Source organism: Pseudophryne corroboree, chromosome 11 (genome assembly GCF_028390025.1).
Source record: "Pseudophryne corroboree isolate aPseCor3 chromosome 11, aPseCor3.hap2, whole genome shotgun sequence".
Taxonomy (NCBI): Eukaryota; Metazoa; Chordata; class Amphibia; order Anura; family Myobatrachidae; genus Pseudophryne; species Pseudophryne corroboree.
Window position 1 is genome coordinate 337,609,486 of NC_086454.1, and position 19,510 is coordinate 337,628,995.

The following is a 19,510-nucleotide window of genomic DNA, read 5'->3' on the forward strand; positions in this document are numbered from 1 at the left end:
ATCACCTGCGCTGTACGGCCTGATGCTCCACGCTGCCTGGTGCTGTAGGACACTACCTGCAGAGAATCACCTGCGCTGTACGGACTGATACTGCACGCTGCCTGGTGCTGTAGGACACTACCTGCAGAGAATCACCTGCGCTGTACTGCCTGGTGCTGCACGCTGCCTGGTGCTGTAGGACACTACCTGCAGAGAATCACCTGCGCTGTACTGCCTGGTGCTGCACGCTGCCTGGTGCTGTAGGACACTACCTGCAGAGAATCACCTGCGCTGTACGGCCTGATGCTGCACGCTGCCTGGTGCTGTAAGACACTACCTGCAGAGAATCACCTGCGCTGTACGGCCTGATGCTGCACGCTGCCTGGTGCTGTAGGACACTACCTGCAGAGAATCACCTGCGCTGTACGGACTGATACTGCACGCTGCCTGGTGCTGTAGGACACTACCTGCAGAGAATCACCTGCGCTGTACTGCCTGGTGCTGCACGCTGCCTGGTGCTGTAGGACACTACCTGCAGAGAATCACCTGCGCTGTACTGCCTGGTGCTGCACGCTGCCTGGTGCTGTAGGACACTACCTGCAGAGAATCACCTGCGCTGTACGGCCTGATGCTGCACGCTGCCTGGTGCTGTAAGACACTACCTGCAGAGAATCACCTGCGCTGTACGGCCTGATGCTGCACGCTGCCTGGTGCTGTAGGACACTACCTGCAGAGAATCACCTGCGCTGTACGGCCTGATGCTGCACGCTGCCTGGTGCTGTAGGACACTACCTGCAGAGAATCACCTGCGCTGTACGGCCTGATGCTGCACGCTGCCTGGTGCTGTAGGACACTACCTGCAAAGAATCACCTGCGCTGTACGGCCTGATGCTCCACGCTGCCTGGTGCTGTAGGACAGTACCTGCAGAGAGTCACCTGCGCTGTACGGCCTGATGCTCCACGCTGCCTGTTGCTGTAGGACAGTACCTGCAGAGAATCACCTGCGCTGTACGGCCTGATGCTGCACGCTGCCTGGTGCTGTAGGACACTACCTGCAGAGAATCACCTGCGCTGTACGGCCTGATGCTGCACGCTGCCTGGTGCTGTAGGACACTACCTGCAGAGAATCACCTGCGCTGTACGGCCTGATGCTGCACGCTGCCTGGTGCTGTAGGACACTACCTGCAGAGAATCACCTGCGCTGTACGGACTGATGCTATACGCTACCTGGTGCTGTAGGACACTACCTGCAGAGAATCACCTGCGCTGTACTGCCTGATGCTGCACGCTGCCTGGTGCTGTAGGACACTACCTGCAGAGAATCACCTGCGCTGTACGGCCTGATGCTGCACGCTGCCTGGTGCTGTAGGACACTACCTGCAGAGAATCAACTGCGCTGTACGGACTGATGCTGCACGCTGCCTGGTGCTGTAGGACACTACCTGCAGAGAATCACCTGCGCTGTACGGGCTGATGCTGCACGCTGCCTGGTGCTGTAGGACACTACCTGCAGAGAATCACCTGCGCTGTACGGACTGATGCTGCACGCTGCCTGGTGCTGTAGGACACTACCTGCAGAGAATCAACTGCGCTGTACGGACTGATGCTGCACGCTGCCTGGTGCTGTAGGACACTACCTGCAGAGAATCACCTGCGCTGTACGGCCTGATGCTCCACGCTGCCTGGTGCTGTAGGACACTACCTGCAGAGAATCACCTGCGCTGTACGGGCTGATGCTGCACGCTGCCTGGTGCTGTAGGACACTACCTGCAGAGAATCACCTGCGCTGTACGGACTGATGCTGCACGCTGCCTGGTGCTGTAGGACACTACCTGCAGAGAATCACCTGCGCTGTACGGCCTGATGCTGCACGCTGCCTGGTGCTGTAGGACACTACCTGCAGAGAATCACCTGCGCTGTACTGCCTGATGCTGCACGCTGCCTGGAGCTGTAGGACACTACCTGCAGAGAATCACCTGCGCTGTACGGCCTGATGCTGCACGCTGCCTGGTGCTGTAGGACACTACCTGCAGAGAATCATCTGCGCTGTACGGCCTGATGCTGCACGCTGCCTGGTGCTCTAGGACACTACCTGCAGAGAATCACCTGCGCTGTACGGCCTGATGCTGCACGCTGCCTGGTGCTGTAGGACACTACCTGCAGAGAATCACCTGCGCTGTACTGCCTGATGCTGCATGCTGCCTGGTGCTGTAGGACAGTACCTGCAGAGAATCACCTGCGCTGTACGGCCTGATGCTGCATGCTGCCTGGTGCTGTAGGACACTACCTGCAGAGAATCACCTGCGCTGTACGGCCTGATGCTGCACGCTGCCTGGTGCTGTAGGACACTACCTGCAGAGAATCACCTGCGCTGTACAGCCTGATGCTGCACGCTACCTGGTGTTGTAGGACACTACCTGCAGAGAATCACCTGCGCTGTAGTGCCTGATGCTGCATGCTGCCTGGTGCTGTAGGACAGTACCTGCAGAGAATCGCCTGCGCTGTACGGCCTGATGCTGCACACTGCCTGGTGCTGTAGGACACTACCTGCAGAGAATCACCTGCGCTGTACTGCCTGATGCTGCACGCTGCCTGGTGCTGTAGGACACTACCTGCAGAGAATCACCTGCGCTGTACTGCCTGATGCTGCACGCTGCCTGGAGCTGTAGGACACTACCTGCAGAGAATCACCTGCGCTGTACGGCCTGATGCTGCACGCTGCCTGGTGCTGTAGGACACTACCTGCAGAGAATCACCTGCACTGTACGGCCTGATGCTGCACGCTGCCTGGTGCTGTAGGACACTACCTGCAGAGAATCACCTGCGCTGTACGGCCTGATGCTGCACGCTGCCTGGTGCTGTAGGACACTACCTGCAGAGAATCACCTGCGCTGTACGGCCTGATGCTGCACGCTGCCTGGGCTGTAGGACACTACCTGCAGAGAATCACCTGCGCTATATGGCATGATACTGCACGCTGCCTGGTGCTGTAGGACACTACCTGCAGAGAATCAACTGCGCTGTACGGTCTGATGCTGCACGCTGCCTGGTGCTGTAGGACACTACCTGCAGAGAATCACCTACGCTGTACGGCCTGATGCTGCACGCTGCCTGGTGCTGTAGGACACTACCTGCAGAGAATCAACTGCGCTGTACTGCCTGATGCTGCACGCTGCCTGGAGCTGTAGGACACTACCTGCAGAGAATCACCTGCGCTGTACGGCCTGATGCTGCACGCTGCCTGGTGCTGTAGGACACTACCTGCAGAGAATCACCTGCGCTGTACTGCCTGATGCTGCACGCTGCCTGGTGCTGTAGGACACTACCTGCAGAGAATCACCTGCGCTGTACTGCCTGATGCTGCACGCTGCCTGGTGCTGTAGGACACTACCTGCAGAGAATCACCTGCGCTGTACGGCATGATGCTGCACGCTGCCTGGTGCTGTTGGACACTACCTGCAGAGAATCACCTGCTCTGTACGGTCTGATGCTGCACGCTGCCTGGTGCTGTAGGACACAACCTGCAGAGCTCCCTGGGACGTATCAGCCGATAGTACTGCATTAGGCATATGCTGAGAGCATTCTGGGTAGGGATATAGGTGACCGCAGGAGTACAGTAATAGCATCAGCCTACCTTATGCACAACAGGAGAAGAGCGCAGACGTGTGGCAGTGCTGAGCGCGCTCACAGGGACAGATACAGACAGCTGTCTATTAGCTGATTGTCAGATGCCAGGGTTCACCAGTGTGTCAGGATCTCTGATTAGCAGGGAAGATAATACACAGGAGCTCCACAATCACAATCTGGACTACAGCATGTCGACGGGTACTCCATGCTGACAGAGTGATTGTCGACATGTTCATAATGTCTACACTGCCAGAAATGTCATTACCTAATGCTAGGATTGCACTGCTCCCTACGCACATGTGCCCTAATGGAGCTACAGTCACTTCTGATCACCAGGGCACCAGAGGGTTGTGCTGGCAGCTGACGGGGGGGCGCGAGACAGACGTGCTCCCAGGAAGAGACTGCTATGGCTTAGCTCAGGGCAGAGAATCATCTGGGAGGTTCAGTTCCTAATGGAATGATGCCCTTGTTATAGCGCCAAATGGACCCAGTTTTATGTACACCGCAATGCCTTACACTACCCGCACTCACCACAGGGGGAGCGGCGAGACCACAACCCTTCAGGAAGCAGGTATCCAGTCCAACCACGGGCAAAACTGACTACAGTTCTATTTTGGTGATTCAAGGGATTCAGTTCTGTTTCAATTTCATTTCCATTCGATTTGGGTTGAACAGATTTACTAAAGACCAAATCGAATGTCAAATCGATTCTAAAGGCAGATTCAACTCACATCCAAATAGAAATCGAATTTCTGAAAGACATTGATGTTTTCCCATAGACCAACATGAAATCCCCTCATTCACTAAAGTTCGATTTGAAATCGTACCCAAATCAAACTCCAAATCGAACCTCAAATCCCCAAATATTTAGAATAATGTTAGACATTCGATTTTGGCTTCTAAACATGTTCTAATGGTAGGAAAATGACAGTGATTACTTTTTAAGTACCCAAAAGCATGTAGGGCAGTGTGGAAGTAGCAATAATGGATGCCCAAAGTTATGGTATGTTGTGCACCTACCTGCACAATGAACCTGCACAATGCAAATCACCACCTGAGAAACTCTGGAGGATCAATCAGAGCACCATCAGCAGCTTCATGAGTTGAATAGTGCACATATTTATACTTATAGACATCAAACTTATTCCATGATTGTGCAATAGATAGCACCAGAGCACAATATTGGGCAATAGAAAGCACCAAAGCACAATACTGGGAAATTTGGATGGAAAATATGTATAAATGTGAAAACATGAATGACGTAACTGGCTATCCTGATTCAGCCCATGAAGCCTATATCCTCAGCAGTTCATCCCTGTCTGCAAAAAAACGTGATGGACAAATGCCAGAGGGATGGTTGTTGTGTAAGAAACCAGTATGTGCTAATAAAGCAACTAATAGCAAATGTTACTATATTATTCTAATTTGTTCCCCTTCCACCAAAAAAGATTATTTAGGCTGCGGCTGTTGCTCCTGGCTTCTGACTCCATTGTCAAATCCACAAACTCCCGCTGAGCATAAGTATAAAGAGGCACATATAGCCACCCAATCCATGACAGAGTACATCTGTTTTTTTTGTAAAAAAAAATCTTTTTCGAAAGGCATATTATATAATTTTGCAAAAATGTTCGACATTGTGCTTTGCTGCCGTCTACTGCATAATCATGCAAAAAAAAAAACACTCCCTCCGCCCAAATTATGCAATAAACAGGGAGCAGGCAGAGGTTTTTTGACCAAAAACTGACTATGTGAACACATAAAGTTGAAGGCAGGCAGGAAGGTAGATTAGGAATAAATTTATTCCCAACTATATCATCTGTATTCTTATATAAAAAAAAATAAAACACAAAATGTTGATCATCAGTTATGTTTTCATGTATAAAACAGTGTAAAGAGAGAGATTCCCCTTTAATTAGTGTGCATGTGATACATTTGTACCAACAGAAAGCAATGAAGACATTCTATTGGATTTGACATTCGATTTTGCCGGGGATTTCAATGGAGATTTGTGTTTCGATTTTAGAAGGGATTTCATAAATTAAATTCTAAATCCCAAACATGAATCCACATTGAATTCGATTTGAAAATCGAATGCAAAATCGATTTTTAGTAAATAAGGGATTTTTCAAAAAGTTTAGAAACTCCAAAAGGAATCGATTTCAATCGATTCTGAAGATTCATAAAGTTAGTTTTCCAAAATTGAATTTTAGTAAATATACCTCCAGGATTTGTTATGTTACGTCCTGCCAAAGCCAGACCACCGTGAGAACCAGACCAGGACAAACTAAGGGACCTCACAGCACAGGCTCCCTCTCCTCTGGGGACTACTGACTAGGGTGTTATGTCTCCTGTTGGGCTGGTCTAGGATTCTGCCTGATGGATCAGATCAGTGATTACAAACACACACAAGTCCCTACACTGTATAGAGACACACACACAAGTCCCTACACTGTATAGAGACACACACACAAGTCCCTACACTGTATAGAGACTCACACACAAGTCCCTACACTGTATAGAGACACACACACAAGTCCCTACACTGTATAGAGACACACACACACACACACACAAGTCCCTACACTATATAGAGACACACACACAAGTCCCTACACTGTATAGAGACACACACACACAAGTCCCTACACTGTATAGAGACACACACACACAAGTCCCTACACTATATAGAGACACACACACACACAAGTCCCTACACTGTATATGGATACACACACAAGTCCCTACACTGTATAGAGACACACACACAAGTCCCTACACTGTATAGAGACACACACACAAGTCCCTACACTGTATAGAGACACACACACACACACACACAAGTCCCTACACTGTATAGAGACACACACACACAAGTCCCTACACTGTATAGAGACACACACACAAGTCCCTACACTGTATAGAGACACACACACAAGTCCCTATACTGTATAGAGACACACACACAAGTCCCTACACTGTATAGAGACACACACACAAGTCCCTACACTGTATAGAGACACACACACACACAAGTCCCTACACTGTATAGAGACACACACACAAGTCCCTACACTGTATAGAGACACACACACACAAGTCCCTACACTGTATAGAGACACACACACACACACACAAGTCCCTACACTGTATAGAGACACACACACACAAGTCCCTACACTGTATAGAGACACACACACAAGTCCCTACACTGTATAGAGACACACACACAAGTCCCTATACTGTATAGAGACACACACACACAAGTCCCTACACTGTATAGAGACACACACACAAGTCCCTATACTGTATAGAGACACACACACACAAGTCCCTACACTGTATAGAGACACACACACACAAGTCCCTACACTATATAGAGACACACACACACAAGTCCCTACACTGTATAGAGACACACACACAAGTCCCTACACTGTATAGAGACACACACACAAGTCCCTACACTGTATAGAGACACACACACAAGTCCCTACACTGTATAGAGACACACACACAAGTCCCTACACTGTATAGAGACACACACACACAAGTCCCTACACTGTATAGAGACACACACACACAAGTCCCTACACTGTATAGAGACACACACACAAGTCCCTACACTGTATAGAGACACACACACACACAAGTCCCTACACTGTATAGAGACACACACACAAGTCCCTACACTATATAGAGACACACACACACACACACACACACACACACACACACACACACACACAAGTCCCTACACTGTATAGAGACACACACACACAAGTCCCTACACTGTATAGAGACACACACACACAAGTCCCTACACTGTATAGAGACACACACACACACACAAGTCCCTACACTATATAGAGACACACACACAAGTCCCTACACTATATAGAGACACACACACACACACACGTCCCTACACTGTATAGAGACACACACACACACACACACACAAGTCCCTACACTGTATAGAGACACACACACACACACACACACACACACAAGTCCCTACACTGTATAGAGACACACACACACAAGTCCCTACACTGTATAGAGACACACACACACACACACAAGTCCCTACACTGTATAGAGACACACACACAAGTCCCTACACTGTATAGAGACACACACACAAGTCCCTACACTGTATAGAGACACACACACACACACACACAAGTCCCTACACTGTATAGAGACACACACACAAGTCCCTACACTGTATAGAGACACACACATTCTGGCCCACCCGTACAAAGCCAGTGTGAGAGGGCAGCTAAGCCCACTGTCCCCTGACCCATTTCCCTGTATACAATGCCTCCGACAAGAGCGCTCTTCCTTTCTACTTTGCTGGAACAATGTTGCGGTACTCGGTACACCAGTGCTACAGAAAGGTTCCGCTCTCCTGTCTCCAGGGAACAGACTGACAAGCAGGGACAGAAGTAGAAATATGTAACACACAATAATAATGTAAGCGTGGTGAGGTGACATGGAAATTCTCCTGTGCACAGGTCATGTATGGGTTTCTATACTGCCCGGAGTGCGGCAGAGTATACCTGGCTGAAGTCCATAGTGGTAGCAGCAGCCGCCTCAGAGGTGACAGCCGGCGCCAGGTCCTTTGGGTCCAAGCGTTTATAAAACTTCTCAAACATCTCTGTCTCTGCCCTGAGCGTGGACACGGCATCACTGCAAGAGATCAGAGCACAGAGGTCACATCACAGAGCACTACTGCACCGCCACGGCGGCATGTTCTTCATGTACTGTATATTCATCTGTCACCCTCCCCACTTTATACATATACCCCACCCATACATAATCATATAACCACCTTATTATAATAAGAATTTACTTACCGATAATTCTATTTCTCGGAGTCCGTAGTGGATGCTGGGGTTCCTGAAAGGACCATGGGGAATAGCGGCTCCGCAGGAGACAGGGCACAAAAAAGTAAAGCTTTACTAGGTCAGGTGGTGTGCACTGGCTCCTCCCCCTATGACCCTCCTCCAGACTCCAGTTAGGTACTGTGCCCGGACGAGCATACACAATAAGGGAGGCATTTTGAATCCCGGGTAAGACTCATACCAGCCACACCAATCACACCGTACAACTTGTGATCTAAACCCAGTTAACAGTATGACAACAGAAAGGGCCTCTTAAAGATGGCTCCTTAACAATAACCCGAATTAGTTAACAATAACTATGTACAAGTATTGCAGATAATCCGCACTTGGGATGGGCGCCCAGCATCCACTACGGACTCCGAGAAATAGAATTATCGGTAAGTAAATTCTTATTTTCTCTATCGTCCTAAGTGGATGCTGGGGTTCCTGAAAGGACCATGGGGATTATACCAAAGCTCCCAAACGGGCGGGAGAGTGCGGATGACTCTGCAGCACCGAATGAGAGAACTCCAGGTCCTCCTTTGCCAGGGTATCCAATTTGTAAAATTTTACAAACGTGTTCTCCCCCGACCACGTAGCTGCTCGGCAGAGTTGTAATGCCGAGACCCCTCGGGCAGCCGCCCAAGATGAGCCCACCTTCCTTGTGGAGTGGGCTTTTACAGTTTTAGGCTGTGGCAGGCCTGCCACAGAATGTGCAAGTTGAATTGTGTTACAAATCCAACGAGCAATCGACTGCTTAGAAGCAGGTGCGCCCAACTTGTTGGGTGCATACAATATAAACAGCGAGTCAGATTTTCTGACTCCAGCCGTCCTTGCAATGTATATTTTTAAGGCTCTGACAACGTCCAACAACTTGGAGTCCTCCAAGTCGCTAGTGGCCGCAGGCACCACAATAGGTTGGTTCAGATGAAATGCTGATACCACTTTAGGGAGAAAATGCGGACGAGTCCGCAGTTCTGCCCTATCCGAATGGAAGATTAGATAAGGACTTTTATAAGATAAAGCCGCCAATTCAGATACTCTCCTGGCAGAGGCCAGGGCTAGTAACATAGTCACTTTCAATGTGAGATATTTCAAATCCACCTTTTTCAATGGTTCAAACCAATGGGATTTGAGGAAATCTAAAACTACTGTATATGCAGTACTCCCTTGACAAAAGTCTGGACCTCAGGGACAGAGGCCAATTCTTTTTGGAAGAATATTGACAGGGCCGAAATTTGAACCTTAATGGATCCCAATTTGAGACCCATAGATAATCCTGATTGCAGGAAATGTAGGAAACGACCCAGTTGGAATTCCTCCGTCGGAACCCTCCGATCCTCGCACCACGCTACATATTTTCGCCAAATGCGGTGATAATGTTTCACGGTGACTTCCTTCCGTGCCTTAATCAAGGTAGGAATGACTTCTTCTGGAATGCCTTTCCCTTTTAGGATCTGGCGTTCAACCGCCATGCCGTCAAACGCAGCCGCGGTAAGTCTTGAAAAAGACAGGGACCCTGCTGTAGCAGGTCCCTTCTCAGAGGTAGAGGCCACGGTTCGTCCGTGAGCATCTCTTGAAGTTCCGGATACCAAGTCCTTCTCGGCCAATCCGGAACCACTAGTATTGTTCTTACTCTTCTTTGCCGTATGATCTTCAATACCTTTGGTATGAGCGGCAGAGGAGGAAACACATACACTGACTGGTACACCCAAGGAGTTACCAGTGCGTCCACAGCTATTGCCTGTGGATCTCTTGACCTGGCGCAATATTTGTCCAGTTTCTTGTTGAGGCGAGACGCCATCATGTCTACAATTGGTCTTTCCCAACGGTCTATTAACATGTTGAAGACTTCTGGATGTAGACCCCACTCTCCCGGATGAAGATCGTGTCTGCTGAGGAAGTCTGCTTCCCAGTTGTCCACGCCCGGGATGAACACTGCTGACAGTGCTATCACGTGATTCTCCGCCCAGCGAAGAATCTTGGCAGCTTCTGCCATTGCACTCCTGCTTCTTGTGCCGCCCTGCCTGTTTACATGGGCGACCGCCGTGATGTTGTCCGACTGAATCAACACCGGCTTTCCTTGCAGGAGAAGTTCCGCCTGGCTTAGAGCATTGCAGATTGCTCTTAGTTCCAGAATGTTTATGTGAAGAGACTTTTCCAGACTCGTCCATACTCCCTGGAAGTTTCTTCCTTGTGTGACTGCTCCCCAGCCTCTCAGGCTGGCGTCCGTGGTCACCAGGATCCAATCCTGAATGCCGAATCTGCGGCCTTCTAATAGGTGAGCCTTCTGCAACCACCACAGAAGTGACACCCTTGTCTTTGGTGACAGGGTTATTCGCAGGTGCATCTGCAGATGCGACCCTGACCATTTGTCCAACAGATCCCTTTGGAATATTCTTGCATGGAATCTGCCGAATGGAATTGCTTCGTAAGAAGCCACCATTTTTCCCAGGACTCTTGTGCATTGATGTACTGACACTTTTCCTGGTTTTAGGAGGTTCCTGACCAGATCGGATAACTCCTTGGCTTTTTCCTCTGGAAGGAAAACCTTTTTCTGAACCGTGTCCAGAATCATTCCTAGGAACAGCAGACGAGTTGTCGGGATTAAATGGGATTTTGGAATATTCAGAATCCACCCGTGTTGTCTTAGCACCTCTTGAGATAGTGCTAAAGCTGTCTCCAGCTGTTCTCTGGACCTTGCCCTTATTAGGAGATCGTCCAAGTATGGGATAACTAATACGCCTTTTCTTCGAAGAAGAATCATCATCTCGGCCATTACCTTGGTAAAGACCCGAGGCGCCGTGGACAATCCGAACGGCAGCGTCTGAAACTGATAGTGACAGTTTTGAACAATGAACCTGAGGTACCCCTGGTGTGCGGGGTAAATCGGAACGTGTAGATACGCATCCTTGATGTCCAAGGATACCATAAAGTCCCCTTCTTCCAGGTTCGCTATCACTGCTCTGAGTGACTCCATCTTGAACTTGAACTTTTTTATGTAGAGGTTCAAGGACTTCAGATTTAGAATAGGCCTTACCGAGCCATCCGGCTTCGGTACCACAAATAGAGTGGAATAATACCCCTTTCCTTGTTGTAATAGGGGTACTTTGACTATCACCTGCTGAGCGTACAGCTTGTGAATGGCTTCCAACACCCTCTCCCTTTCGGAAGAGACGGTTGGTAAGGCAGACTTCAGGAAACGATGAGGAGGATCCGTCTCTAATTCCAACCTGTACCCCTGAGATATTATCTGCAGGATCCAGGGGTCTACCTGCGAGTGAGCCCACTGCGCGCTGTAATTTTTGAGACGGCCCCCCACTGTCCCCGAGTCCGCTTGAGAGGCCCCAGCGTCATGCTGAGGTTTTTGCAGGAGCCGGGGAGGGCTTTTGTTCCTGGGAAGGAGCTGCCTGTTGGTGTCTCTTCCCTCTTCCTCTGCCTCGTGGCAGGTACGACAAGCCCTTTGCTCTCTTATTTTTGTAGGAGCGAAAAGGCTGCGGTTGAAAGGTCGGTGCCTTTCTCTGTTGGGGAGTGACTTGAGGTAAAAAAGTGGATTTCCCGGCAGTAGCCGTGGCCACCAAGTCTGATAGACCAACTCCAAATAACTCCTCCCCTTTATACGGCAAAACCTCCATGTGACGTTTTGAATCCGCATCGCCTGTCCACTGTCGTGTCCATAAGGCTCTTCTGGCTGAAATGGACATAGCACTCACCCGAGATGCCAGTGTGCAAATATCCCTCTGTGCATCACGCATATAGATAAATGCATCCTTTATTTGTTCTAACGACAGTAAAACATTGTCCCTATCTAGGGTATCAATATTTTCAATCAGGGATTCTGACCAAACTACTCCAGCACTGCACATCCAGGCAGTTGCTATAGCTGGTCGTAGTATAACACCTGCATGTGTGTATATATTCTTTTGAATAACTTCCATCTTTCTATCTGATGGATCCTTAAGTGCGGCCGTCTCAGGAGAGGGTAACGCCACTTGTTTGGATAAGCGTGTGAGCGCCTTGTCCACCTTAGGGGGTGTTTCCCAGCGCGCCCTAACCTCTGGCGGGAAAGGGTATAATGCCAATAACTTTTTTGAAATTATCAACTTTTTATCAGGAGCAACCCACGCTTCATCACACACGTCATTTAATTCTTCTGATTCAGGAAAAACTGTTTGTAGTTTTTTCACACCATACATAATACCCTGTTTTACGGTATCTGTAGTATCAGCTAAATGTAACGTCTCCTTCATTGCCAAAATCATATAACGTGTGGCCCTACTGGAAAATACGTTTGAATTTCTACCGTCGTCACTGGAATCAGTGCCCGTGTCTGGGTCTGTGTCGACCGACTGAGGCAAAGGGCGTTTTACAGCCCCTGACGGTGTTTGAGGCGCCTGGACAGGCATTAATTGATTGTCCGGCCGCCTCATGTCCTCAACTGACTGTTTAAGGGAAGATAAACCATCACGTAATTCCACAAATAAAGGCATCCATTCTGGTGTCGACCCCCTGGGGGGTGACATCTGCATATTTGGCAATTGCTCCGCCTCCACACCAATATCGTCCTCATACATGTCGACACACACCGCAAACTCACAGGGAATGCTCTAATGAAGACAGGACCCACTAGCCCTTTTGGGGAGACAGAGGGAGAGTCTGCCAGCACACACCACAAAGCGCTATATATACAAGGGATATCCTTATATTAAGTGCTCCCTTATAGCTGCTTTAATATATATATATATAGCCATTAATGTGCCCCCCCTCTCTGTTGTACCCTGTTTCTGTAGTGCAGTGCAGGGGAGAGACCTGGGAGCCGTTCTGACCAGCGGAGCTGTGACAGAAAATGGCGCCGTGTGCTGAGGAGATAGGCCCCGCCCCTTTTTCGGCGGGTTCTTCTCCCGCTATTTTTCCAGTCAGGCAGGGGTTAAATATCTCCATATAGCCCCTATGGGCTATATGTGAGGTATTTTTAGCCTTGTATAAGGTTTATATTTGCCTCTCAGAGCGCCCCCCCCCAGCGCTCTGCACCCTCAGTGACTGCCCAGTGAAGTGTGCTGAGAGGAAAATGGCGCACAGCTGCAGTGCTGTGCGCTACCTTATGAAGACTGAGGAGTCTTCAGCCGCCGGTTTCCGGACCTCTTCACGCTTCAGCATCTGCAAGGGGGTCGGCGGCGCGGCTCCGGGACCGGACTCCACGGCTGGGCCTGTGTTCGATCCCTCTGGAGCTAATGGTGTCCAGTAGCCAAGCAGCAAATCCACTCTGCATGCAGGTGAGTTTACTACTTTCCCCCTAAGTCCCACGTTGCAGTGATCCTGTTGCCAGCAGGACTCACTGTAAAGAAAAAAAAAAAAAACCTAAACTAAACTTTCTCTAAGCAGCTCTTTAGGAGAGCCACCTAGATTGCACCCTTCTCGTTCGGGCACAAAATCTAACTGGAGTCTGGAGGAGGGTCATAGGGGGAGGAGCCAGTGCACACCACCTGACCTAGTAAAGCTTTACTTTTTTGTGCCCTGTCTCCTGCGGAGCCGCTATTCCCCATGGTCCTTTCAGGAACCCCAGCATCCACTTAGGACGATAGAGAAATATATATATTCATATACTCCCTATAGCTATTCATATCACATACCCACCCCTTTCCACTCCTCATATATATTCATATACACCCCATACATATTCATATCTTATACCCACCCATTTCCACTCCTCATATATATTCATATAACACCCCATACATATTCATATCATATACCCACCCCTTTCCACTCCTCATATATATTCATATACCCACCATACATATTCATATCATATACCCAGCCCTTTACACTCCTCATATATATTCATATACCCACCATACATAATCATATCATATACCCACCCCTTTCCACTCCTCATATATTCATATACCCCACCCATACATAATCATATCATATACCCACCCCTTTCCACTCCTCATATATATTCATATACCCACCATACATATTCATATCACATACCCACCCCTTTCCACTCCTCATATATATTCATATACCCACCATACATATTCATATCATATACCCACCCATTTACACTCCTCATATATATTCATATACCCACCATACATATTCATATCATATACCCACCCATTTACACTCCTCATATATATTCATATAACACCCCATACATATTCATATCATATACCCACCCCTTTCCATTCCTCATATATATTCATATACCCCCATACATATTCATATCATATACCCACCCCTTTCCACTCCTCATATATATTCATATACCCACATACATATTCATATCATATACCCACCCCTTTCCACTCCTCATATATATTCATATACCCTCCATACATATTCATATCATATACCCACCCCTTTCCACTCCTCATATATATTCATATACCCCCATACATATTCATATCATATACCCACCCCTTTCCACTCCTCATATATATTCATATACCCTCCATACATATTCATATCGTATACCCACCCCTTTCCACTCCTCATATATATTCATATACCCCCATACATATTCATATCATATACCCACCCCTTTCCACTCCTCATATATATTCATATACACCCCATACATATTCATATCATATACCCACCCCTTTCCACTCCTCATATATTCATATACCCCACCCATACATAATCATATCATATACCCACCCCTTTCCACTCCTCATATATATTCATATACCCACCATACATATTCATATCATATACCCACCCCTTTCCACTCCTCATATATATTCATATACCCACCATACATATTCATATCATATACCCACCCCTTTCCACTCCTCATATATATTCATATACACCCCATACATATTCATATCATATACCCACACATTTACACTCCTCATATATATTCATATAACACCCCATACATAGTCATATCATATACCCACCCCTTTCCACTCCTCATACATATTCTTATCATATACCCACCCCTTTCCACTCCTCATATATATTCATATACCCCCCCATACATATTCATATCATATACCCACCCCTTTCCACTCCTCATACATATTCTTATCATATACCCACCCCTCTACACTCTTCATATATATTCATATACCCCCCATACATATTCATATCATATACTCACCCCTTTCCACTCCTCATATATATTCATATACCCTCCATACATATTATTATTATTACATTTTATTTATATTCATATCATATACCCACCCCTTTCCACTCCTCATATATATTCATATACCCACCATACATATTCATATCATATACCCACCCCTTTCCACTCCTCATATATATTCATATACCCACCATACATATTCATATCATATACCCACCCCTTTCCACTCCTCATATATATTCATATACCCACCATACATATTCATATCATATACCCACCCCTTTCCACTCCTCATATATATTCATATACCCACCATACATCTTCATATCATATACCCACCCCTCTACACTCCTCATATATATTCATATACCCCCATACATATTCATATCATATACCCACCCCTTTCCACTCCTCATATATATTCATATACCCACCATACATATTCATATCATATACCCACCCCTTTCAACTCCTCATATATATTCATATACCCCCATACATATTCATCTCATATACCCACCCATTTACACTCCTCATATATATTCATATACACCCCATACATATTCATATCATATACCCACCCCTTTCCACTTCTCATATATATTCTTAGCCCCCCTTTACATATTCATATCATATACCCACCCCTCTACACTCTTCATATATATTCATATACCCGCCATACATATTCATATCATATACCCACCCCTCTACACTCTTCATATATATTCATATACCCCCCATACATATTCATATCATATACCCACCCCTCTACACTCTTCATATATATTCATATACCCCCCATACATATTCATATCATATACCCACCCCTTTCCACTCACCATATATATTCTTAGCCCCCCTTTACATATTCATATCATATACCCACCCCTTTCCACTCCTCATATATATTCATATACCCTCTATACATATTCATATCATATACCCACCCCTTTCCACTCCTCATATATATTCATATACCCACCATACATATTCATATCATATACGCACCCCTTTCCACTCCTCATATATATTCATATACCCACCATACATCTTCATATCATATACCCACCCCGTTCCACTCCTTATATATATTCATATACCCCACATACATATTCATATCATATACCCACCCCTTTCCACTCCTCATATATATTCATATACCCTCCATACATATTCATATCATATACCCACCCCTCTACACTCTTCATATATATTCATATACCCCCATACATATTCATATCATATACCCACCCCTTTCCACTCCTCATATATATTCATATACCCACCATACATATTCATATCATATACCCACCCCTTTCCACTCCTCATATATATTCATATACCCCCATACATATTCATATCATATACCCACCCATTTACACTCCTCATATATATTCATATACACCCCATACATATTCATATCATATACCCACCCCTCTACACTCTTCATATATATTCATATACCCGCCATACATATTCATATCATATACCCACCCCTCTACACTCTTCATATATATTCATATACCCCCCATACATATTCATATCATATACCCACCCCTTTCCACTCACCATATATATTCATATACCCTCCATACATATTATTAATTATTATTATTATTACATTTTATTTATATTCATATCATATACCCACCCCTTTCCACTCCTCATATATATTCATATACCCTCTATACATATTCATATCATATACCCAACCCTTTCCACTCCTCATATATATTCATATACCCACCATACATATTCATATCATATACCCACCCCTTTCCACTCCTCATATATATTCATATACCCACCATACATCTTCATATCATATACCCACCCCGTTCCACTCCTTATATATATTCATATACCCCACATACATATTCATATCATATACCCACCCCTTTCCACTCCTCATATATATTCATATACCCTCCATACATATTCATATCATATACCCACCCCTCTACACTCTTCATATATATTCATATACCCGCCATACGTATTCATATCATATACCCACCCCTCTACACTCTTCATATATATTCATATACCCCCCCATACATATTCATATCATATACCCACCCCTTTCCACTCCTCATATATATTCATATATCCCCCATACATATTCATATCATATACCCACCCCTTTCCACTCCTCATATATATTCATATACCCACCATACATATTCATATCATATACCCACCCCTTTCCACTTCTCATATATATTCTTAGCCCCCCTTTACATATTCATATCATATACCCAGCCCTTTACACTCCTCATATATATTCATATACCCTCCATACATATTCATATCATATACCCACCCCTCTACACTCTTCATATATATTCATATACCCGCCATACATATTCATATCATATACCCACCCCTCTACACTCTTCATATATATTCATATACCCCCCCATACATATTCATATCATATACCCACCCCTCTACACTCTTCATATATATTCATATACCCTCCATACATATTCATATCATATACCCACCCCTTTCCACTCCTCATATATATTCTTAGCCCCCCTTTACATATTCATATCATATACCCACCCCTTTCCACTCCTCATATATATTCATATACAACCATACACCCCCCTCACACACACTCCTATAGTGAGGCACGCTGGGACTTGTAGTCAGCAGCACGGGGCGGACATGATACGGGTATGCCGGGTACCTGATGTCCCGGATGAGCGCCCCCAGCTGCTCGGTGCTGAGCTCGGACACATACAGCTCATCTCCGCCCTGAGACTCGGTCCTCACACTCTCCGCGTCTGTCTCCCCAGCCGCCGCCGCCATGGTTGCCAAGGTTACAACACGCTATTGGTGACGTCAGCGCGCACATACTTCACGCCGGCCTGCCGTCTCCATGGAAACCGAGGTTGTGTCGCCCAGCAGCCAGAGCTCAGGGTAACAGCAGCACAGAGGGCGTCAGGAGCATACTTGCCTACCTGACCCTCTCCATGAGGGAGAAAATGCTCTGTTCCTGGACTTTCCTGGTAATGTATGATTGCCATCACCTGTGGTGAGCTAGTTAATGGATAAGAAAGGTGTTTCACCACAGGTGATGGCAATCATACATTACCAGGAAAGTCCAGGAACAGAGCATTTTCTCCCTCATGGAGAGGGTCAGGTAGGCAAGTATGGTCAGGAGGCGACAGGCGGTGTGTCAGAGTAACAGCAGCACAGAGGGCATCAGGAGGAGAAATTAGCTGTGTCAGCGTAACAGCAGCACAGAGGGTGTCAGGAGACAACTGTCGGTGTGTCGGTGTAACAGCAGCACAGAGGGCGTCAGGAGGCTACAGGCCGTGTGTCTGTGTAACAGCAGCACATAGGGTGTCAGGAGGCGACAGGCGGGGTGTCAGTGTAACAGAAGCAGAGATGGCGCCTGGAGGCGACAGGCGGTGTGTCGATGTAACAGCAGCAGAGATGGCATCCGGAGGCGACAGGCGGGGTGTCAGTGTAACAGCAGCACAGAGGGCATCAGGAGGTGACAGGCAGGGTGTCGGTGTAACAGCAGCACCAGAGGGAGTCAGGAGGCAACAGGCGGTGTGTCGGTGTAACAGCAGCAGAGATGGCGTCAGGCGGGGTGTCGGTGTAATAGCAGCAGAGATGGTGTCAGGAGGCGACAGGCTGTGTCAGCGTAACAGAAGCACAGAGTGCGTCAGGAGGCGACAGTCGGTGTTTCGGTGTAACAGCAGCACAGAGGGCGTCAGGAGGCTACAGCCTGTGTGTCAGCGTAACAGCAGCACAGAGGGCGTCAGGAGGCGACAGGCAGTGTGTCGGTGTAACAGCAGCAGGAGGCTGTCAGGAGGCTACAGGCCATATGTAGGTGTAATAGCAGCACAGAGGGTGTCAGGAGGCTACAGGCCATATGTAGGTGTAATAGCAG

At 47.2% G+C, this 19,510-nt stretch overlaps 1 protein-coding gene across 3 annotated transcripts in view; it reads right to left on the reverse strand.

Moving 5' to 3' along the window:
• Positions 1–18,459, reverse strand: part of CFAP263 (cilia and flagella associated protein 263) — a 63,267-nt gene extending 44,808 nt beyond the window's left edge. The window contains exons 1-2 of one of the 3 annotated variants that reach the window (XM_063945842.1): positions 18,296–18,452; positions 8,169–8,298 (exon numbers count right to left, since the gene is read on the reverse strand). In XM_063945842.1, the coding sequence (XP_063801912.1) occupies positions 8,169–8,298; positions 18,296–18,417 (252 nt within the window). In that variant the 5' untranslated portion in view covers positions 18,418–18,452. Of the gene's footprint in view, positions 1–8,168; positions 8,299–18,295 lie in introns of all 3 variants that reach the window. The other 2 variants (XM_063945843.1, XM_063945844.1) reach the window with 2 other exon arrangements.
• Between the last annotated feature and the right edge of the window lie 1,051 nt (positions 18,460–19,510).